The following is a 23,874-nucleotide window of genomic DNA, read 5'->3' as shown; positions in this document are numbered from 1 at the left end:
GTGCAGGCAAATTTAATTAAAAAATCAATAATCTAGCAGAAAACTTATTTCTGTACTTTTATTTTTTGCCATGATGATTTTTAAATGTGTCTATATGTACAAGGAGTAAGCTCCCAATTGTAAACCCTTTGGGGATTTCACTGTACATTCCCTTGAGCTCTGCATGCTGAGATATTTAAGTAGAGCTTGTTCTACAGAACCTCCTGCCATTTGTGAACTTGGCTCATTACAAATTTATTAACAGTCTGAGAAATCTGGTATCTGACCTCCAAACCTTACATTCAAAGGCCTAAGAAAAAAGAAGCTAATTGGAGTCTAATTTAACTCTGAAAAATTTATCCTAGGGTTACTTATGGCATTCACCCATCACATTTCATCTTTGATTATTTATAGTGAATCCCTTTTTATTCATATAATTTGCTCATTGTGTCATATGACTGAGAAAAAGGTCCCTGAACTATGTATACTAACTGTTCATATGACCTTGATTTTTCTCTTTAAAAATGTTGCTTAAAACTATATTCACACAAATAAGTTCCTTACATAGATTGTCATTTTATTTTCCTTAGCAAATCTAATAATATGATTAGAACTGCTCAGATAATCTTCCATCTCAAGGTTTTATTCATTTCTGATTCATTTTGTCTATTATTAAACCCAGCTGTTGATGTTTTTGAACAAACTGATTTCTGAATTAACTCTACATTGTGTTCTATAATAACCCCACTTCAGTATTACCATGGGTTGCTCCCAATTTACTTTAGATAATTAAAGCCTCTCTTTATTTCTATCCAAGTTGCCTGTTTTATTTCCCAGAACACAAGGATGTGATTTCATTCATGTTGCTCTAGGGGTCTAAAGTTGATAATCATTTTTCTACATCTGCCCTCATCAGTGTCTGCTTACAATATACATTGCTATATCCCCATCCCGTGGCTTCCTCTCATTGACACTCACATTCCCACTGATATGTTGTGTTTTCTGCCACAAGCCATTTCTTGTTGCTTTCTGTAAAGTCAGTACCTTTGTATCAGAATTGTCTTAATTTCCTTAGCATATTAGATATTTTTCCTATGTTGACTTGTTTAAGATGATTGTTTACCTACGAATGCATCTACTTTAGAATTGATGACATTTATTACTGAAACATGAAAAAAAATGTATACATTTTTCAATATCTGAATGAGCAATTCACAAGTAGGTATTGGGAGAGAAGAAAATCTAGGTCATCACAAAAATCCTTGCTTATTTCTCTTTCATTTTCATGATGAAAACTTGAAACCTATTAAAATGTATATTTTATTTGTCAGATCAGAACAAAGAAAAAGTGGTTTAAGTAATTTTTATATCCAATATATTCTAGTGGATATTCACTTATAGAATGACAAAGCTATAATTATTTATGTACATATTTGAATACATATTTATAGAAGTATTGGTATATTTTATATTCTATACAGTTTACAGGTTTGTTTTATATACTTTATATTAGTATTTAATTAATTTATAATTTTTTACTAAATGTCTACCCCTAAAGTGACAAAGCAAAATAATAAAATTACAAAGAATATGTGGAATTTCCATTTCTCTGTATTATGATTTATAATTTATATATCTGATGAAGTTTCTTAGATTTTATACATTTCCTTCTATAGAGTACCAATATTTTCTTCGTTCACCGAAATGAAAATTTCCTAGGAAGACTATGTAATTATATGGTTTCATTGTAAAACTAGAGGCCTAGTACAAGAAATTCATGCATTTGAGGGGGGGGGGTCCCTCAGTCTGAAATCCCTCGGGGGATGTCTGACTGATGGCTTCGGTCCACTTCCTGCTGGCTGGGTGGCGCCCTTCCTGTGGGAGTGAACTGACCACCAGGGGGCAGCTCCTACATTGAGTGTCTGCCCCCTGATGGTCAATGCGCATCAACCAGTTGTTCCACCATTTGGTTGATTTGCATATTAGCCTTATATTATATAGGATAGGCATTGAAAAATATGGTTGATATGTTTAGGAGATTTCCACTATCCTTATTATGTGATTAGATAAAAACCACTATCCTTATTATATGCTTATATATCTTTCTTACTTAGTTGCCTTCCTTTACCTGAAGAATAATATCTATACTGAAAACTTTGCATACCCAAAAAAACAAAAGGTACATTTTGAGATTGTGCAGATGTATTAAATATTATATAGTTTTATAAAAATATTTCAATGTTATATCTTAGAGAAACCGAAACCCCTATACTTTTCTACAATTTTTAGAAAAATAATTAATAATAATAATAATACAACCTCCCCTAGTTTAGCATTTTAAAACAATTTATCAGTATTATTTACTTTAAGAAAATAAGATGTTCTTTGTGCATATTTTAATATTAGTAATCCAAATTTTTGTCTTACTTGCCAATACTCCCCACCCATATGACATCAACACTAATAAAAGAGAAAGATGCAAATTGACTGTACCTCTGCAATGCCAACCAGCCAATCAGGAGTGAGTATGCACATTAACCCAACAAACATGGTGGGTTCATTTGCATATGCAGGTGCCAAGAGGCCCAAGATGGGGCGGTGTCAAGCAGCCTGGGTCCCGGGGACAGGCGCCAAGCCCGCAGCCTCCTGGGACCATTGCCGGCCCTGGGAGGCGAGGGCAGCCCCACCAAAGGAGCCTGGGAGCACAGGTGCAGCCCAGCACAGGCCCAGAGTAAGACGTTGACAGCAAGTCCTTTCGGTATAATTGGAGCATTAGAGGCCCACAGAATGATCATTCTCTTTTCTATGAAACACATAACTCTGACACGCTATTTACAATTAAATAAGTTCCATATATTTTGACATTTTATAGCCCTGGAAAGTTACATATAATGATCAGCAAATTGAGAAGATGAAAATAATTTTTATGCTTTTAAAGATGTAACTAATTTCTGTCAAGAAGACACACCAACTCAAAAAGTGATGGTTTTATTGTCCTATAAGTCATTAGCCAGATTGTATCTAATTTAGCAGTTTTACTCTAGGCTGCAAGCTCCTCCCTGGCCGGGGCCTAGGTCAGGGCTCATGCAGGAGGCAATCAATCAAAGTGTCCCTCTCACACTGATGTTTCTCTCTGTCTTTCCCTCTGTCTTCCACACTCTCTAAAAATCAATGGAAAAATATCCTCAGGTGAGGATTCAAAAGAAAGAAAGAAAGAAAGAAAGAAAGAAAGAAAGAAAGAAAGAAAGAAAGAAAGAAAGAAAGAAAGAAAGAAAGAAAGAGTCATGTCCTATGAAAGAGACATCTTGAAAATGCCTAAAGAAAGTTGTCATTTTTTCATGGTGAAGGGACTGGAGTCTGTGTTGATGAAAACACCTTGGGGGCTGTGGTGGCCATCAGTGGCAGCAGCAGTGGGGTGATGGGGGTGGCTCCTTCCCCTGATCAGCCAGATTGCCTCCTGCAGAGGGAGGCCTACTGATGCTGTCAGTAGGACATCCCCTGAGGGCTCCCAGACTGTGAGAGGGAGCAGGCTGGGCTGAGGGACCCCACCCCCAGTGCACGAATTTCATGCACCGGGCCTCTGGCATATTATAAGAATCACCATAATCAGATGTAAAGGGTTTTTTGAAAAACTTTTCTATTTTACAAAAAGAGGACTTGGAAGCATACTTTGTTATATTTTGGACTTTCTGTCACTTGCTGGTAGTAGAATAAAATATTCACAGTTGTTTTTTTGCCTTTAGAATTTTGGGTTATTTAATTCTAAACATGTGAATAGCATTTGGGTACTGATATCTGATGTCTAGAGTTTTTTCTTTATAGTACCTGAGGTGTTATATATATTTCATACCCGTGACTTTTAACATTTTTATTTCATGGTACACAGGAACTAATCACTAAAATTCTGTGACACACCAAAAATATATATTATATTTTTTCTAACAAAATATATTTTTCTTACAAAAAAAAAAAGGTATCATTTTGATTTATTTACACTGGATGGCTATTGTTGTTTAGCTGTTGTCATTTTCTTGATCTGATAATCAAAGGGAAATAGGTCAGTGCCCCTGACTAAATAGTGAGTTATTTCATGGTTCAAAAATTATTGGGCACTCTAGTTAAAAATCACTGTTCTGTACTATAATCACCTCAAATCTCTTTAGTACATAGGAAGAATGTATTAAATATAAAGAAAGTTAATTTTTTCAGCCTTCATGAAGACAGTTCATGTGAGAGTTCAATCTTTAATGTTTTTCTTAATGTTAATGAGGACACAAAAATGACAATGAAGTTAGTGTTTGCAGAGTAGATTGAATAGATAGACTGGCCCAAAATATACACAGGTTACATGTGCGAGAGTTAAAAATAAATAAGGTTGAATGGGGCAGTTTAAATTACCAAGAGTCTATGATTTATTTGCTTTGTTTCCTGTTTTACTATAGTTTTTTTTTTAATTCTTTGAATTCTACCCTTTTCTCTAATGCAATTATCAATTTTCATGTAAAAATCAATGTGTTCATTCAGTGATACTTTCTTTTAGTCAGTGAAAACCAGAAAATTTGTTATAACATCTGTTCATAATCTTTAGTAAAAATTTAGGTCCCCACATCACTGAGGTCTTTAAAAAAGTATTTATAACAATTTTCTAACAGTTGATATTTTTCAACTCAACTTTGGCTTTTTAGTTTATGATTTCACCAATGTTTCTAGCTCTACAATTGAAGACCAAGAATTAAGTTGACTTTGTGTATTGAATTCACCTGTTCCTATGATTTTTTGTTAAAATTTGCCTGTTCCTAAACATGATTTTGTTTAAACTTTAAACAAAACAACATTTTTGACAATTTCTCTTGGCATGCAAGCATGTTAAAATGTTATCTATCCTTTTCTGTAAATGTCCGTGAAAATTGTCAACTTTGAACCAGTGACACTATATTACATTTTTGTTTGTGTGTTCTGTTGCTCTACATATAAAGTTTCCTTATAGCTTATTTTGCCCTAAGAGATAGCACTTTGTTAATATGACTGTGTACAATTTTCTGACATGTGCTGAATCTATGCTAACAAAAATGATTCTTATTTATGACGTGTCGAATTACAGTTCTGAGAGTAGACCTTTTAGGTTACATTCAGCCTTTAATTTGACTGAATTTAAATGGCATAAAAATGCCTTTTAGTTGGGCTTTTGCTGACATATTATATATCTCAGTTCAATGAAAAACATTCACATGCAAATATGGTTTGTTTGGAGTAAGGCAAATGTGACTATCATGACTGATGAAGGCTTTTGATCACAGTTCTACAAACTGAAACCTTGAAAAAGAAGAGGCTATTTGTACTGGCATCTGCAATCCCATGAATTATTTAGTTCACATTATTCATAAATCTCTTTGAAGAGGAGGTTTTAGGAGGTTTTAAGGAGGAGTTGTCATAGTTGTATTGACAGCTTAAGTGTATGCTGCGTTTGCCTGCATAGGAACACTTCCTTGAAATACTGTGTTCCATAGCCTGTAAAGTGTGTTACCTGAGTACTCCAGCAAGTTAATTTCTTTTTAGAAATGAAATCAATGTTCATTCCTACCTTACTCTTTCCATCATTGGGTCTATTGGAAGGAAAAATGAAATGAAGATAATGTAGAACGTATGTGAAATATTATATAAAGAAGTAGAACACATCAATAGAACATTCATTTTCTATTCCAACTTCATACCAGAGCAAGCTAAAAGCTGTCCTTCCCCCGCACTCCATGATCCTCCTCTTTTCCAGGACTTTGCACTGATGCAGTTGCCTGGAAAGACCTCTCTCCTCTTTTGTTCTAGATTTCCAAATCACTTTTTTTTTTTGCTGGTGAATTGATTTTTCTAAAACTTAGTCCCATTGCTCATGACATAGACTAGTTTTACACATTTTTTTTTTTCTGAATTAGTTGTTTACATATTTGTTTCCTTTTCTGATCTTGTATTAATCATACTCTTTGTTCCACAGTAACATCATCCTTGAAAGTCCACAAAAATATCTATTATCTGGACTTGGAGAATACCTATATCTTATGTTGTTTACAGTTTATATAAAGAACTATTACTTCAAAAGCATTTCCATATTTGAAACATTAAGAGAAGTTTAATATTGGCTGCACTTTAGGAAAATCATCCTCTTTAGCTAACACAGGAAAGTGACTCAAGTTCAGATCAAGTTTTTGAGAGAGTGAGTTGAAATGCTCAGTTGTAATTTCCTCATTTGAATTTTTAAGTAATGCTTTTACAGTTTTATATTTAATGAACAGTTACATTTTATGCTGCTGAATAGCTATCTCTTACCCTCAATTTAGAGTGCACAATATTTGATAATCAACACTGGGAAGGAGGTTAGACCAGATAAACCTTAATGGAAACTTCTAACTCTGAGATTCTCTGAAATCATTCCAGGTGGGATTTTAGGTTTAACAGTAGATTCAAATCCAAACAACCTGAGTAAATTTACTTACAGTTTGACTATTTAAAACATCCAGAAAATGATTCTTATTTTATTTTCTCTCTAAAATACATTTTTCTTTGAACTGTTTGGACTTCGCAATATGTTTATTAATATCCTATCTAATAAAAGAGTAATATGCAAATTGACCGTACCACAGCTACACCCACCAGCCATGCCCACCTGCCAGGCCCACCTGCCAATCAGGAGTGAATATGCAAATAAACTCAACCAAAATGGCTGCGGCCACAGAGAGCAGGAAGGTGGCTTGGGCTTCCCTGGCAATGGGGGAAGCCAAGCTTTCCGCCTGCCCTTGCTGGCCTAGGCCTCCACTCAAGGCTACAAAGTTACAATGATAGAAGATAAATAAATCCAAACAGAAATCGCGGCAGCCACGGAGCTAGAAAGAGCAGGAGGCTAGGGTTGCCCCCAGCAATGGAGGAAGCCAAGCTTCTGAAGCCCTGGCCTGCCTTGGCCTCCACTCCAGGCTACAAAGTTTCAATTATAGAAGATGCATAAATCCCAACAGAAATGGCTGCCACCATGGAGCAAGCAGGAGGCTTGGCTCCACTCCAGGCTACAAAGTTTCAATTGTAGAAGATAAATAAATCCCAGATACCAGGGCCTCCACTTGGGTCACCAAGGGGTGTGATCGATCTGCAAACCACCACTGGCCCCTTGCCCAGGCCGCCCCACACCCCAAGGGAACCCCCACCCTGATCCTGGACACCCTTCAGGGCAAACCAGCTGGCCCCCACCCATGTACCAGGTCTCTATCCTATCTAATAAAAGAGTAATATGCAGATTGACCATCACTCGAACACACAAGATGCTTCCCCCCATGTGGTCAAAGACCTTGCCCCCATGTGGACACAAGATGGCCGGCACAAGATGGCCAGCAGGGGAGGTCAGTTGGGAGGGACCAGGCCTACAAGGGAGGGCAGTTGGGGGTGATCAAGCCTGCAGGGGAGGGCAGTTAGGGGTGACCAGACCGGCAGAGGAGGGAAGTTGGGGGTGACTAGGCCTGCAGGGGACGGCAATTAGGGGCAAACAGGCTGGCAGGGGAGCAGTTAGGCATCAATCAGGCTGGCAGGGGAGTGGTTAGGGGGTGATCAGGCTGGCAGGCAGAAGCAGTTAGGGGCAATAAGGAAGGCAGGCAGGCGAGCAGTTGAGAGCCAGGAGTCCTGGATTGTGAGAGGGATATCCGACTGCCCATGGGTCCCAGATTGGAGAGGGTGCAGGCTAGGCTGAGGGACACCCCCCCGCCCCGCTCCGTGCATGAATTTCATGCACCAGGCTTCTAGTGTACATATAAAATTGTTTGTAAAATTATGAAATATATGTGTGTGTATATATATATATATATATATATATATATATATATATATATGCCTAAGTGACTGGTAGGACCAAACAACTGGAACGATCACTCAAGCAGTTGCTATGACGTGCACTGACCACTGGGGGCAGATGCTCATGGCAGAAGCTGTCCCCTGGTGGTCAGTGTGCTCCCACAGTCTGAGCATTGCTCAGCTGACTGACCCATCCTGGAGGCCCACCAGCCTGGCAGCAGCCACTCATTCCCTCAGTAATCCTGCAGGTCCAATCCCTGGAGAAGAGGCCAGGCACTGACAGACCAGTGCCTCGGCATGATCCTGACAGTGCCACCAGCCACATGGAAGTCAGCCTCAGGCACTGTGGCCTCTTCCCCTCCCTAGATGCTCCACAAGGAAGAAGGAATATAAAAGCGGCCACCAGGTGGCTCCCAACAACAGGCACGCATGTCAGAGAGAGGGATAGGGATCCGGATCCCAGGCTGGCAAGGGCATCCCACTGCCTGCCCGGAGGGCCAATTGCATCCTGGCCCTCCACCCCCACCCCCTCGGTACCCTACCCATGCACAAATTCATTCACTGTGCCTGTAGTAACATCATAATGAAACAAGTGTGTGTGGTTTTTTTGTAGTTAATTGGAATATTATACCATAGATAAAAGGAACCAGAATATGTATACTGAAATTCAGACAGCATGATGGGAGGGAAAAAGTCCCTGTGCTGGGAGTTGGAAGATTTGGAACTTTTTTGATTCCTTTCCTGCGTAGCTGGGTACTATTGAGAAAATCTTGAATTGCCCCTCAGGCCTCAACTTCTACACATACAATTTAGAATTAACAGTATCTGATCTCAGAGTTTCTTTGTGAATTCTATGTAATGACAGATATGGAAATGTTTTAAAAAGCATTAAGTTACTTTTTTAACAGTGAGATTTACAAAATTTTAGGTAAAACATTAACTGTCAAGAATGTTACCTTATTTTAAGAATTTGTTTTCTATATGATTTAGTGAAGTTGTTGTAGGTTTCTTATGTTTTCAAATGTATATTCTAGACCAGGTTGGTATGTTTGAATGTATCTTTCATTCAAGTGATCACATAAAATATAGAATTAAAATTATGAATTTCTTATTGTGACTGTGTCTGTCACAGACATTCAACTTCAAATTGAATGTACTAGTTTTAGAGGGGAAAAAAAAACAACAGCAAAAATAGTAATGTGATCTTTAGCATTAGGCATTTTATTAAAATATGAATTGTTTAATATCAGTATGATTATCTTACAAGTATATATTGTAAATCTTATGGCAAGTAGTGTTTGATTTGTAAAATGCACATAATACTTACAAGTTGAGCATTATCTTACAAGCCAAAACTGGCAGTTAGCTTACCTGTTGCACAGTATGAACTAGTCTTCCACCTGCTCTCTGTAGCAATCTGAGGTACTGGGAAAATTAGTATCCATAAATTTTTAATAACTTACTTATCCTGGTCAAAATATTTTGTCCTTTTCTACAGTGAAAAAGTTGATTACAATGGTAATGTTTTAGCTATAACTTCAAACTGCCAAGACCTAACATAAATACTATATAATAATTATACTGAGTTATTTTTAATGTATATTGAAATCCAGTTCTGAAAAATGTCCCTATATTGCTCTTGTTTTTGAGGATTTCAAATTGAGATGTAGTTATAGTAGATCCTCAATTGCTCAACATTTGTTAATAGCCTTTAAATAAAATGTTAATCATTTATTGAACCACAATCTATACCCTATAATTCATGTTATTCTATCAATCAAGGTAGAATAATGATATCTGTAGACCCAGAGCAGTGGTCGGCAAACCACAGTTTGCGAGTCACATGCGGCTCTTTGGCCCCTTGAGTGTGGCTCTTCCACAAAATACCATCTGCGGGTGCGCACATACAGTGCGATTGAAACTTCGTGGCCCATGCGCAGAACTCGGTTTTCGGCCTGGGCGAGTCTATTTTAAAGAAGTGGTTCTAACGCCGAGCCACACTCAAGGGGCCAAAGAGCCACATTTGGCTCGCGAGCCGCCGTTTGCTGAACACTGACCCAGAGAGTTACATAGCACCTGATAAAATTTTGTTTTGAAAAATAAAATTATGCAAAATCACTATGTCAATATAAAATAAAACTTTTAAATAGAAGGTAACAGCAGAACAATATAGGGAAAAAAGATGCCACTGAGGTTCTCCTTAAGACTTACTGGAACCAAATACCAACAGCCCAATACTTACCACTACTTAACCCACCTATTTAGCATTGTATCAGTAATGTGACTTGCTCTTCGTTCACTTATTAAGACTTAAGCAAAATAGCATCTGTGTCAAAAAGCCTTAATTATATTATACTAGAGGCCCGGCACACAAAATCCGTGCGCGGTTATGGTCCCCAGGCCTGGCCTGCGATCAGGGCCATCTTCCCCAGCTGCCGGCAGCCAGCCCCACCCCCGTCACCCACCCCTGGTTCTCCGTTTGCCATCGGGTGATCGGTGCCTAAGAACCGGGGGGAGGGACCAGGAGGTCAGTTGTTCCTGCCTGTTCTCAGGCCCTGCTCCCACACTGTGGCCATCAGACAATCTGAGCCAGCTGGATGGGGAAAGGGACCAAGGTTGTCAGTGCACCTCATAGTGACTGGTTTAGCGGTCGTTCTGGTCATTCTGCTGTTAGGGTCAATTTTCATATTACCCTTTTATTATATAGGATAGAGGCTTGGTGCATGGGTGGGGGCTGGCTGGCCTGCCCCGATCAGGGTGGGGGTCCTCGCTGGGATGGGGCCGGCCTGGACGAGGGGACATGGGTGGTTCGTAGGCTGGCTATGCCCCCGGCTTTGTCAGTAAGAATGTCCGGAAGATGTCTGGTCTAATTAGCATATTACCCTTTTATTAGTATAGATTACAGCCAAAACTTCCAGATATCATGTCTAATTAATTTGAAAATGGGATTTCTAAATGATCACATTCCCTGCATATGGTTTATGGAAGTGATGTACTGAAAATAAGCATCTAATTGCTCCTCAAACTAACATATCTACACTAATAAAAGAGAAACATGCAAATTGACTGTACCTCCGATACACCCACCAGCCATGCCCACCAGCTAATCAGGAGCAAGTATGCAAATTAACTCAACAAAGATGGCAGCATCCATGGAGCTGGAGCGAGCAGGAGGCTTGGGTTGTCCCCAGTGATCCTGATTCACTAACATAGATATAAAATACTAGACCTGTAGGGGAGGGCAGTTGGGAGGGACAAGGACTGTAGGGGAGGGCAGTTGCGGGGAATTGGACCTAAACCGGCATTTGGACATCTCTCTCACAATCAGGGACAGCTGGTTCCTAACTGCTCACCTGCCTGATTGCCCCTAACTGTCCCCCCTGCCAGCCTTATCACCCCTAACTGCCTCTGCCTGCCAGCCTGTTCACCCCTAACTGTTCCCCCTACCAGCCTGATCACCCCTAACCACCTCTTCCTGCCAGCCTGATTGCCACCAACTGCCCCCCCGCCAGCTTAGTTGCCCCCAACTGTCACCCCCAATTGGCCTGGTCACCCCTCACTGCCCCCCTGCCAGCCTGGTCACTCCCAACTGCCCGTCCCCCTTGCCAGCCTGGTCACCTTCAAATGCTCCCCCTGCCAGCCTGATCTCACCCCAACTGCCCTCCCCTGCTGGCCTGGTTGCCCCCCAACTGCCCCCCTGCTGGCCTCGTTGCCTCCCCAACAGCACCTCTGCCAGCCTGGTTGCCCCCCTCCCCCACCAGTCTGCTCTCCCCCAACTGCCTCTCCTTGGCCCTGCCACCATGGTTTTGTCTGGAAGGACGCCCAGTGTTCTGGTCCTCTGGTCTAATTAGCATATTACCTTTTTTTATGATATATATTTTCATTTTATTTATCATTTACACAATGGACTATTACACACTATAATTTTATTTTTCAATTACAGTTTACATTCAATATTATTTTTATTAGTTTCAGGTGTACAGCATTTAGACAGTCATATGCTTTACAAAGTGATCCCCCAATAATTCTTTTTTTTTAATTTAATTTTATTGTTTACAGTATTACACATAGTGGTACATATATCCCCTTTTTCCCCCCATTGACCTTCCTCCAGCCTCCCCTACCCCCTGTCGCATGCCCTCATTCCACTCCCCCAGTGTCTTGTGTCCATTGGTTGTGCTTATATGCATGCATACAAGTCCTTCAGTTGATCTCTTTCCCCCCCTCCCCAACATCCCCCAGCCTTCCCTCTGTAATTTGACAGTCTGTTCAATGCTTTACTGCCTCTGTATATATCTTTTTGTTAGCATATTACCCTTTTATTAGTATAGATAATTTAAGAGGATGCCCATGCACTTTATTTATTGGTAACCTTTTATTCTTGTCATGCCTTGTGACTGAGATATATATGTGTGTGTGTGTGTATATATATATATATATATATATATATATATATATATATATATAAAAACTTTTATTTATTTTGCTATATGTACCAGTTAATAATGTGGATTTTTTCAATAGATGGAGTTACACATATGTTGATATACAGTATATGCGATTTGATTTGTATGCTATTTTGTTGTATTGACAGCAAGCTTCAAAACTTCATATGTCAAATTTGCTACAGATGTTAACATCATAGATATTTTTACACTTAAAAAATGTAGAATTTTGTGCCAAAAAGAGCATTTGCGGAAAGTTTTAACTCATTACTTTATTTTGAAGAAAAAGTTATCGAATACTTCAGGAAGCTTATGGTGAACATGCTCCATCTCAAGATACTTGTGAATACTGGTTTAAATGCTTTAAAAGTGATGATTTTGATGTGAAAGACAAAGAACATCCAGGTCAACCAAAAAAGTTTGAAGACCAATAATTATAAGCATATTGGATAAAGATGCGTGTCAAACTAAAAAAAAAAAAAAAAAAAAAAAAAAAACTTGCAGAAAGTTTAAACATTGCTCAGCAAACAATTTCCGATCATTTTCAAGAAATAGGCAAGATTTTAAAAGAAGGAAAATGGGTGCCACATCAACTGAACGAAAGACAAATCAGTAAAATGTTGCTTCAAGGGCATTGAAGAAAGTCTTTTTTGCATCAAATTGTGACTGGCAATGAAAAGTGGACTGATTTTGAGAATCCCAAATGCACAAAACCATGGGTTGATCCAGGTCAACCATCTACATTGACTGCAAGTCCAAATTGCTTCAGAAAGAAGACAATGCTCTGCATTTGGTGGGATCAGGAAGGTGTGGTATATTATGAGCTTCTAAAACCAGGTGAAACTGCTAATACTGATCGCTACCAACAACAAATAATCAATTTGAACCACACTTTGATAGTAAAATGACCAGAATGGGCCAGAAGACATGGCAAAGTAAATTTGCTTTATGATAATGCACCATCACTCACTTCAAAATCAGTTAAAGACACATTAAAAGATCTTGCCTGGGAAGTATTAAACCACCCGCTGTATTCACCAGACTTTGCTCCTTCAGATTACCACTTGTTCTGATCGATGGCACATGCACTTTCTGAGCAGCACTTCAAAATGTATGAAGAAGTGGAAAATTGGGTCTCTGAATGGTTTGCCTCAAAACAAGAAAAGTTCTATTGGGAGGGTATCCACAAATTACCTGAAAGATGGGGGAAATGTGTAGCTAGCGATGGACATTACTTTGAATAATGCACTTTTGATGTTTTTCTTGAAATTATCATGTTTTCTTTGATTACAAAATCCGTATTATTAACCGGTAGTATTGTCCCTCTAAAGACATGAGTTTGAGTTCAATTTTTCACAAAGCCTTGAAAACTTCTCCCTATATCTACAGAAGAAAGTCATAACCTACAGGAAATATAGAATGTGGCATAAGAAAAAGAGATTTATGAATTGATAGTGACTCATGAAGTTCAAAGAGATTCTTGAGAACAAAAGAAATAGATATAGAATAAGGTAGTGTAAATATATTATATATACACCATTAATCCTAGAAGCACGGGAATCATAGAGAGAAAAAATTCTTAATGCAAAATAAGTTATTTTAATACATATAATAATTCAGTATTTATAGAGTAAGGAACATGGAAAATAACCATAGATTAATTAATTCTCACAGTACACATGAATAAAGTAGTTAGAAGTTTAAAATAAACTTCTCATTTATCCCTCTAGAAGTAAAATGTTTATTTTATAGAGAAAATACAATGTCCCACATTTTAAAGACTAAATTTCCTAAACTAAAATTGTTTCATTGATGCCTGTTTGCTTTGTACATACCATTATTAATTTACTCACATGATAAATTGACCTCCTTCAATATAAAGGTCACTATATAGCCAATACATGGTGTTTTATATTCACTGTTACATTTAATCATATTATAGGAAAATCAGTACTGAGAAATGATGTTTAAACAGAAATTATCCTAGATAGTTAATTGAATATTTTAAATATTTTTATCAGAAATATTGATTATATACAAAAGTAGACAATATAATAAACAGCATGCATCCCAAGATTACTCTGAAACACATCCCAGGCAACAGGTAATTTTTCATAAGTATTTAATTTTGTTAAAAAATAATGATTTAAAAATAAGTTACTTACTATATTCCATTTATATATTAACAGTTATTACTTAGTGTCAGGAAATATCTGGTGCTGAAGTCAGGATTCAACACGTGACAATTGTTTGTTTTGTCTCAAAAGTCTCCTCTTCAACTGATACTTTTTATCCCTAAAACTTATTTGCTAAAGAAACCAAATGCCAAAACTGCTTGTGTGGTTTTCCACATTCAAGATTTGACTAATTGCATTGATTTAATGTAATTTATTCATCCCCTTGTTTATTGGACATTCAAAGTTCAATATAGAGGAATGAACCCATTCAGATTTGATTATTTTGGCAAAATACTTCTATGAGAAGGTATATAATGTTTGATAGTCTTTTAAATAATGTTAGTAGGAATGGTGATCACTGCCTATGCACAAAAACATTAAGAATTGGAGAATAGTAGTTTTTAAATTCCATTATTTCATCTTTATTTATTGCCTGAAATATTTGTATAAAGAGATATTTCTATGTATCAAATATTTGGCTACTTTGGGGTATAACTTTTGAGATTTTTTTTCTCAAGCATTACTTTTACACATTTTTTCTAGTGTGAAATTTGTATGTTTAATAAGAAAGAAAAAAACTTTTGATAGATATTGAAGTCAAACTTTTCAATTATTTAAATTTCAATGAGACTTTTAAGAAAGTTATAATGTTTAGGTGGTTAGTGGGTGGCTAGAAAGTTGTTATTTTAAATAATTCTCAAGTGATTATTGAAGGAATGTGTTTAACTTTGTGCTAGATAGTTACAGAAAAGGGTGAAATGTAGGTGGTTATCTAAAATGCATTTATTTTAATATCCTGATCTTGAAGGACTATAATAATGTGATATGTGATCAATTAAGTGTAATAGTACTTTTCCTTTTCAAATCAGTGTGATTTCCTTCTTTGTATAAATGAATCATACTCAGCTGGTTTGATCAGCACTACATTAATACTGTTATCTAATTATTGCATTTTGATGTAGTGGATTTAAAAATATATGTTTATCAAACATGTTGTTTTCATTGTAAATTTTTTACCGGATAACTTTGTAACCTAGAAAAAAAAATCACTTATCCTAGGAAGTAGAGGCAATGTATACTCTCTTTTTAATAATTTGCACATATGCATATAAGAATAACTTTTCATATTTAAAAACTATATTTTACACTAAATAACAATGAGAATGGGTTTTAGTTTGTTTTGTTGTTTTTTATTGCAGGTAAATTTGGGACAAAGAAAACATCTAATATATCTGGTTATAAAGTCATAGATGTCAGGAACTTCTCTATTTGGAATGTCTAAGAACTTTCTAAGTTCATATATTACTTCCCTACTAGGGAACAGTAATCTGTTTTCTATAAATTTGCTATGGGAGGAGGAATAAAAATACTAAAGTATTAAGGTATTTAGACAAATTTTATATCATCTTAAAATTAAAAGATCAATTGTGCTTTAGCATTAGTTCTGAGTGTATAAATACCAGCCATGTCTTTGCTATCTATTTACTAAATGTTTAACTGCTAAATAACTTTATGGCAAACACTTCTAAAGGCAACCACAAATACAATATGTTCTATATCATTCATACATTGAAAATATTCATAAATATACCCCATTTTGTTATGGCAGGAAATCTTAGAATAAGAAGTAGGTGTTAAAAGAAAAGGGAAAATGTGAGTAGGTCATGTCATTTTTGAGGATGGTTTTAAAATTGATCTAAACTCCCTTGAGAATGCCCTCATTCTCTGTACTTTGAGAAACATTGTTTTAGATTCACCAGTTCTTCAAAATTTATTAGTGATACCTTTCAAATAGACAGGCCACTGACTAATTCAATAAAACTAATGAACTAAACTGGGAGCATAATTGTATTTTTACTCTTTGATAATTTGTATTGGAGATTTTTAAAGATAAACCTTACTAATCTGATCCCTAATATTCACTAACTATCCAGAATTCATCTGTAAATCATTATGGTGATTTTTATTATGATTCACATGATTCTGCTTCAAAAATTACATGTGCAAATTTTTACATTATTAATATTATAATTATCAGTTACAGATTTAATATTATGACTAATCAACTCTGAGAAAATAGTGTGAACACCTATGTTACAGCTTGCTGCTTTTATTATAAAAGTGAAGAAATGTTGATAACATACCTAAAACTTTTCTTTGGTCAAAGTACCTTTACTCCTTTTCTTTCATTTTAACTATAAACTGTTAAAATTGTATTTTAAAGATAAATTTCAGTCACTTTTGTGTGGTGTGCAATGTGCACTTTGCAATTGACTTATAATTGGACTATGCTGACAATGGAAAATCATACAAGTATTGAACATGACATTTATGACAGTATTGCTGTCATCTTGGCTTCTTTTATTGAATATGCAGAGAATTATAATTGGGCTAACAAGCCTGGTAGCCTGGCCTCTTTCCAATTATATTAACCAGCCTAGTTGAGTATTAGCTGCCTGAACAGACACTTATTAGGCATAGAGCTTTGTTTTCTTTCCTATTTTATTTTGGTATCTACCCAATAATCTAAGAATAAGATTGGCTGCCTCCATGTAACCTTGGAGAACTTTCAATAATTCACCTCCATTTCACTGAGAAATGTAAAGAAAGACGTACCTTCCCTGCATTTATCTCATTAGTTTTTAGTAAGACAATGTTTTTAAGTTAAAAATTGGTTGTATCTGCTGCATATTAAATACGACTATTTGTCTAATAATTTATAAAGGCCTTTGGCAATGCTTTTTGAATTCGGGCTAAAATTTTAAAGTGATGAATTTGAAACTTAAGAAAAATGTCCTTTCATGTGAGCAAGTCAGTATACTGATGCACTGAAATATTTTCTTTGAAGTGGAGGCAAATAATACTTTTTACCTAATCTAAAAATTTCTTTTAGCTTTGAGTAGCTTTAAATACAATACAAAGTTAAAAATAATTCCTGATGGTTAGACTTCTGAAATCTACTATAATTCTGGCAAGAATTAAAAACTGAATTTTTAATTGAAAAGCCAATATTAAGATATGTTAAATGAAGCAGTTTTTGGTTTACAATATCAAGTACATTACAGTGTATCAATTACTTGGAACACTAGATTCTTTACTTTTGTTTCTCTCTCTCTTTTTTTCTCTTTTTCTGTTTTTCTTTTACTTTATAGCATTCAATATACTTGCATATTTCCTTTAGAAACATTCCCAACCATACCATATGCAATATTTAAAGTACTTATCTTTATCAGTGAATCCTTGAAGAGAAATATGAAAACAATCTGGAAATTTATTCTACAGAAACAAAATACCACTAAAGCACACGACGGATATGGCATAGGGTGTATATTGCAGTATTGTTAGTAGCAACAAGATATATACATACATACATAACCAGCAGCCTGATGGTTTATCAGTAGAAAAATAGTCCTATACTTTATATGTGCTATCAAAATATATACAACTATTAAAATTAGTGAGCTAGAACTCTGTGTGTTAACCTGGAAAATGTGGGAAAAGCAGACTGCAAAGTAATGTGTATAGCATTATCCTGTTTTTGGAAAAAAATACACAAAATATGTATGTTACTAGTTTTTATAAGAATTGCAAAATTAATTTTTCTAACATTAGTAAACTGTTAACATTGATTCTTTCAGTAGTTAACATTGGAGAAAAATGAAATATTGTTTTTTACCTATATCACCTCTAATTTTTTTAGATGCATCAATTTTATAAGAAAAATAAGCAATGAAGTAAAATAACTATTTCATTCATTAAATAAGAGTAAATTTCTTGGTAAAAATAACTTAAATTTTGTTTTAATAGTAATCATTTTAGGGACTTTAATGGTCTATATATTATATTATGAATTGCTTCATCATAGTAACAATATCACAATAAAACTGGTAGGTTAGCCCTAGCCAGTTTGGCTTGGTGGATAGAGCGTTGGCCTGTGGACTGAAGGGTCCCAGATTTGATACCAGTCAAGGGCAAATGCCCGGGTTTCAGGCTCAATCCCCAGTGCGGAGGCGTGCAGGAGGCAGCTGATCAATGATTCTTTCTCATCATTGATGTTTCTATCTCTCTCTCCCTCTTCCTTCCTCTCTGAAATCAATTAAAAAAAAATATATATATATATATATACTAGAAGCCCGGTGCACGAAATTCGTGCACGGCGGGGGGTTGTCCCTCAGCCCAGCCTGTACCCTCTCCAATATGGGACCCCTTGAGGGATGTCCGACTGCCCGTTTAGGCCAAACGGGCAGTCGGACATCCCTCTCACAATCCAGGACTGCTGGCTCCCAACTGCTTGCCTGCCTGCCTTCCTGATTGCCCCTAACCGCTTCTGCCTGCCAGCCTGATCACCCCCTAACCACTCCGCTGCCAGCCTGGTTGATGCTTAACTGCTCCCCTGCCAGCCTGTTTGCCTCCAACTTCCCTCCTCTGTCAGCCTGGTCACCCCTAACTGCCCTCTCCTGCAGGGTTGATCACCTCCAACTGCCCTCCCTTGCAAGCCTGGTCCCTCTCAACTGCCCTCCCTTGCAGGCCTGGTCCCTCACAACTGCCCTCCCTTGCAGGCCGGGTGCCTCCCAACTGCCCTCTCCTGCTGGCCATCTTGTAGTGGCCATCTTGTGTCCACATGGGGGCAGGATCTTTGACCACATGGGCAGCTATATTGTGTGTTGCAGTGATGATCAATCTGTATATTACTCTTTTATTAGATAGGATAGAGGCCTGGTGCCCTGAAGGGTGTCACAGATAAGGGTGGGGGTTCCCTTGGGGTGTGGGGCGGCCTGAGCGAGGGGCCTGTGGTGGTTTGCAGGCCGGCCACGCCTCCTGGCAACCCAAGGGGAGGCCCTGGTATCTGGAATTTATTTTCCTTCTACAATTGAAACTTTGTAGCCTTGGGCGGCAGCCATTTCTGTGGCAGTTAATTCACCTTCTATAATTGAAACTTTGTAGCCTTAAGCGGGTGAGCCCAGCCAGGGTGTGCGGAAAGCTTTGCTTCCCCTGTTGCCACCGGCAATCCTGGCCTGCTCTCTCATGCTCCATTCTGCCGCCATTTGTTTGAATTTGTTTACCTTCTATAATTGAAACTTTGTAGCTTGAGTGGAGGCTTAGGCCTGCAACGGCTATGGAAAGCTGGGCTTGCTCTGTTACCTGGGAAACCTTGCTCTCTGTGGCTGTAGCCATCTTGGATTGGGGTTAATTTACATACTCGCCCTGATTGGCTGGTGGGCGTGGCTTATGTAGCGGAGTGATGGTTAATTTGCATGTTACCATTTTATTAGAGAGGATACACACATATATATATAAAACCTGGTAGTTTCGTTTTGGATCATTGTTTTTTAGTTTGAATTTTTTATCTTCATAACAATATTGTGAACATTCTCCCTCTCAAGCCATATATACTCTCATTTTAAAGCTGTGGGATAAACAGAGATTGAATGGGCTTTAGCAAGGCATGATTGAGGTTTTTTTGAAATATTTTTGTTTTAATTAATATATTTTTATCTGAAAAAATATTCTAAATAAATGCTAATAAGTAAGATCATGTTTATAATTACAAACAAAAATTAAATTCTCTGTGAGTAGTCTGGCATATATCTAGAAATGCTAGAAAATTTTATTTAGCTTTAAATAAATTGAAGGAATGAACTATAGACTAGCATTTTCTATATATAGTTCATAAGTACTTGATCTAAAAATCTAAATTAAAAGTCATTGAAGGTCACTATGCCCAAGTGGAGACTGCTTATTGCCCAATTAAGGGATGGGTTATCACTTCATCTTTAACATCATTTAGAGAGTGAAAAAGACTATCCTCATTTTTAAATAGTATTTAAGTGAAAATAGAATATATCACTTCAAAACATTTAGAGGTCTCTAATTATGCATTTTGTCTAAAAATCTCCCTTTGAGTAAAGAACTCTCCTTTAGGTCTGTTATAACTTCCTCATTAAGTTTACTTCTAACCCCAAATATTGTTTACCATTAGATATAAACAAGCTTGAAATTATACTTCTTAATGGTAATAATGCCATTTAAAGTAACGGAGTTTTCTAATTTCATAGCTATGTGCTCAACCAAAAACGAAATAGCTGGATGTTGCTTTGGGTTTGTTGACCTGATGTTTGCAATTCAGTCGATGACTCAGTGCCTTAAATCCCAATAACATGAGGGATTTTGGAGTCACATACACCTATTATAAAATCCCACATTTGCTTTTTTCCAACTATGTCACAGTCAGCAAGTCATTTGACTTGTCTAAGTCCCAGTTTCTATGTTTCTGAGGCAACGGTCACAAAACTCCCATCTTGAGCTTGCTGTTATTAAGTGGAAGAAGTATGGGAAGTGTTCAACCTCAGTCTCTGGCACTGAGTAAGCAGGCAGTAAATACAAGTGGCTTGCCCTTGTGATTTCTCCAAACTTTGTGAAGTATATTTTAATACTTAAATAATCTGAAATATATTTGAGCTATATATGAGTATTTCTTTAATTCAATTATAACTTAAGCTTAGAGTTAAGAAGGAAATAGAGAAAGATTTACAATCCTCAATGGAATTTGGTGCCTGTGCTGCTTGGAATTTCAGCTCTGTGGCTCCTATCTATTTTTTCTTTCTTATGGAATAAGTTAGATCATATACTAACAAAATGTAACCATTGTCATTTTCCTTGTCATAGGCCCTATTCATCAAAAGTATGTCGATCATATAATAATAAATGCATCTTTTTAGACTTTAGCTAATAGTACTAACATACCTCTTTGTCTTATTAAAGACTCTGTTTAATATCTAATCTCTGTTTGTTCTCTTCTTCTTGTGCAATCTTTTCTTGGAACCAGCTGCTGCTTCAAAAAATAAAGTTAAAGGTGAGCTCCTGTCTGTTTTGCATGATTCATCATGATTCATTTTTCTGCTCACTCCTCTAAGTCCTCTTAAATGATGAGCCAATTCTGTTGGTGATAATATTAGTTCAGTATATAAATATTCATAATGAATTTTTACAAATATAAATATATATTATTTCAATTATTCAGCTTCTGATATAAGTCTGTGTTTGCATGATGATTTCTGAGAATTATTTTTTGTTTTATTTCTCACTTTAAACATTGCTTTTGTGCACTAATATTTTGTCTTTTGACCTTTGTTTCCTTGATAAAATTGTAAATTGGGAAAAAATATGGCATAAAATAGGCTGATGGAAAATCTCAAAATTGAACACACCCTTCATAGAATTATGTGAAGAGAAAATGTTATCTTTTAAAAATGAATATTATAAACTGTGGGTTGCTATTTATGATGTTCCTTACATTTCCTAGTTGCATTAAGTTTGCATTTTCTAGAGTTCTAAAATATATATTTTCACGAAGAAGGATGAACTTGTCTAATGCCAGAATGTTTCCCTGAAAGAAAAATACTTTTGGTTTGATGTGCCTGTCTTTATGGTTTTGAAAGAATTCTAATATATGTATACTACTGTGTCATAGGTTTATAGTTTATATTTTGATTTCATACTCTCTACAACAATGTATATATTTTTTTAAAATGTCTTCTTCTTATGAAGCAAATATATATTTTTCATCTTTCATGTATTATTATGCAACAAAACTGCAATTATCTTATTGGTCATATATCTATTATCTTCAGTTTCCTCATCTACAGAGTGTGAATAAATACTTCAAAAGATTGTTGTAAGAGTTGAATTGGGTAAATATGTGAAATGACTAGTAGGCTTCCTGCTGCTAATTGCGTTTTAAACAATGCTGGTTTCATTTTGCTTCTCACAAAACTGCCTCTTCTTTGTGGCGAATTTTCTGACTTTTTATCACTTATGTTGTGGTATCTATTATATCCCTGTGTGTGCTCAGAAGAAATGAACAGGTGGTTTTGTCTCTTTCTCTACTTCTCATATTCAAATTCATCCCAAGGCCAACCTTCTCTATTATCCTTCTCCCTCCAGCCCTGCCCTCCCACAGGGTTTAGTTTTATAGCTAGTTTTCAACACTATGACAGAGTCATCTTTGAAATGTTAACTGCTCCCTATTTATAAGGCTAACCATTTAGTGTGCAAGTACTATTTTCCTAGCAATATATTTGTTTTATAAAATACTAACGATATAAAAGACAAGATGACACATCTATGTTACCATTTACTGTATCCTCTATATCTAGCCTAATATGTGGTTTTGCTGGTGGTGAGAATGGCACCAGGTGTCAGACCTGTGGAGTCCGACCAGACCTCAGTTCAGCAACCTTGGTGACTGAGTTCTGGCTAGGAAAGAATTCAGAGCCAAGACTCAACCAATAAGAGAAAGTTTATTTAGAAAACCACTGAGATAGAAGAATTGAGCAGTAGAAGAAATGGGCCCAGGAATCAAATTACATTATGGAGGCAAAGGAAAGGGCCCTCAGAACTTAGGAGAGGGACAGGTCAGGGCAACTTGCTTAGCGGCAAGTGGAGGAGTGGAAAGGCACTGGTATGCTCCAGAGGAGGAGGGCACTGGGTCCCCTAGCCTAAGGGCCTTTAAGAGTGGACATTGCAGGGGAGGTCTTAGGAAAGGATCTCCATAGAATATCCATCAGCTTTCCAGGTGTGTCATTTCAGAGTCAGGGTCTCCACTGATTGGTTAGCACCATGGCAAGGAGTCAGTAGTCAATGCAACTGGTCCTGAGGTTTTCTGTGGCATCACTTGTCTGATTTTGCCGCTTTTCTGGGCCTGGAGCTGAAACACAACTGAGGTTTAGATGTTATCCCTGGGGGTTAATGTTTAAGGGAGTGGTCTTGCAAGGGCCCTCATGGGAGTCACATGAGGCCTCTCTTGATTCCTTGTTTCTCCTCCAATGGAGTCTACCACACAACTCTGGACATGGCAGGGGAGGAAAGGTCAAGGGAGGGTCTGAGCTGCATGGCCAGTGATATGAAAGGTCAGGGGGTGTAAACCATGACCTGGGTATACTAGGTAAGGTGAGGTTAACCTGGAAGTAAGGTCGTTGCTTTCCCAACTTTGCCTGTTGGCACCCAGGGCCTTCTGGCCCTGCTGTGCTCATGTCTGTCTAATTGCCTACCACAGTTTCTGTAAATGTGCTAGAATAATTATTTAGGCTGGAGTCCTTAGAGAATGCTTTATGTGGCAGATGAGGCTTGAGCTGATTCTTGATGGTTGGGTAAGATGTAGAAAAGATTAGTACATAGAAAAAAATAACAAAAGCATAAGTAAAGGTATAGAAATAGAAATGAGTAGAGCTCATTTCAGTATAATGAAGACAGGTTTTGAGGAAAGACCTGTATTATTATGGAAGTGGAGGAAAATAAATGTGTTGATTCAATAAGCAATTGAGTGATTGTGAGCCATTACCGTATTTGACTACACAAAACCTCTTGTAATAGTCGAATGTATGATCACCTAATAATTCTTAAAAACAATGGACAATAATTCAAATTATAATATGTAAGTTACAAAGTAT

At 36.9% G+C, this 23,874-nt stretch overlaps 1 protein-coding gene across 7 annotated transcripts in view; it reads left to right on the top strand.

Moving 5' to 3' along the window:
- Positions 1–23,874, top strand: part of CADM2 (cell adhesion molecule 2) — a gene marked incomplete at its 5' end in the record, with an annotated part of 1,250,256 nt that overhangs the window by 872,752 nt on the left and 353,630 nt on the right. For 5 of the 7 annotated variants that reach the window (XM_079767302.1, XM_079767303.1, XM_079767301.1 and 2 more), the window contains one exon: positions 21,252–21,278. The exons of the other annotated variants lie outside the window; for them this stretch is intronic. In XM_079767302.1, coding sequence (XP_079623428.1) covers positions 21,252–21,278 — 27 coding nt within the window. The remainder of the gene's footprint in view (positions 1–21,251; positions 21,279–23,874) is intronic. 7 annotated transcript variants of the gene reach the window in all.

Source organism: Cnephaeus nilssonii (assembly GCF_951640355.1).
Source record: "Cnephaeus nilssonii genome assembly, chromosome: 3".
NCBI lineage: Eukaryota > Metazoa > Chordata > Mammalia > Chiroptera > Vespertilionidae > Cnephaeus > Cnephaeus nilssonii.
Note: the sequence above shows the minus strand (reverse complement) of the source record. Positions and strands in the feature narration are given on the sequence as shown.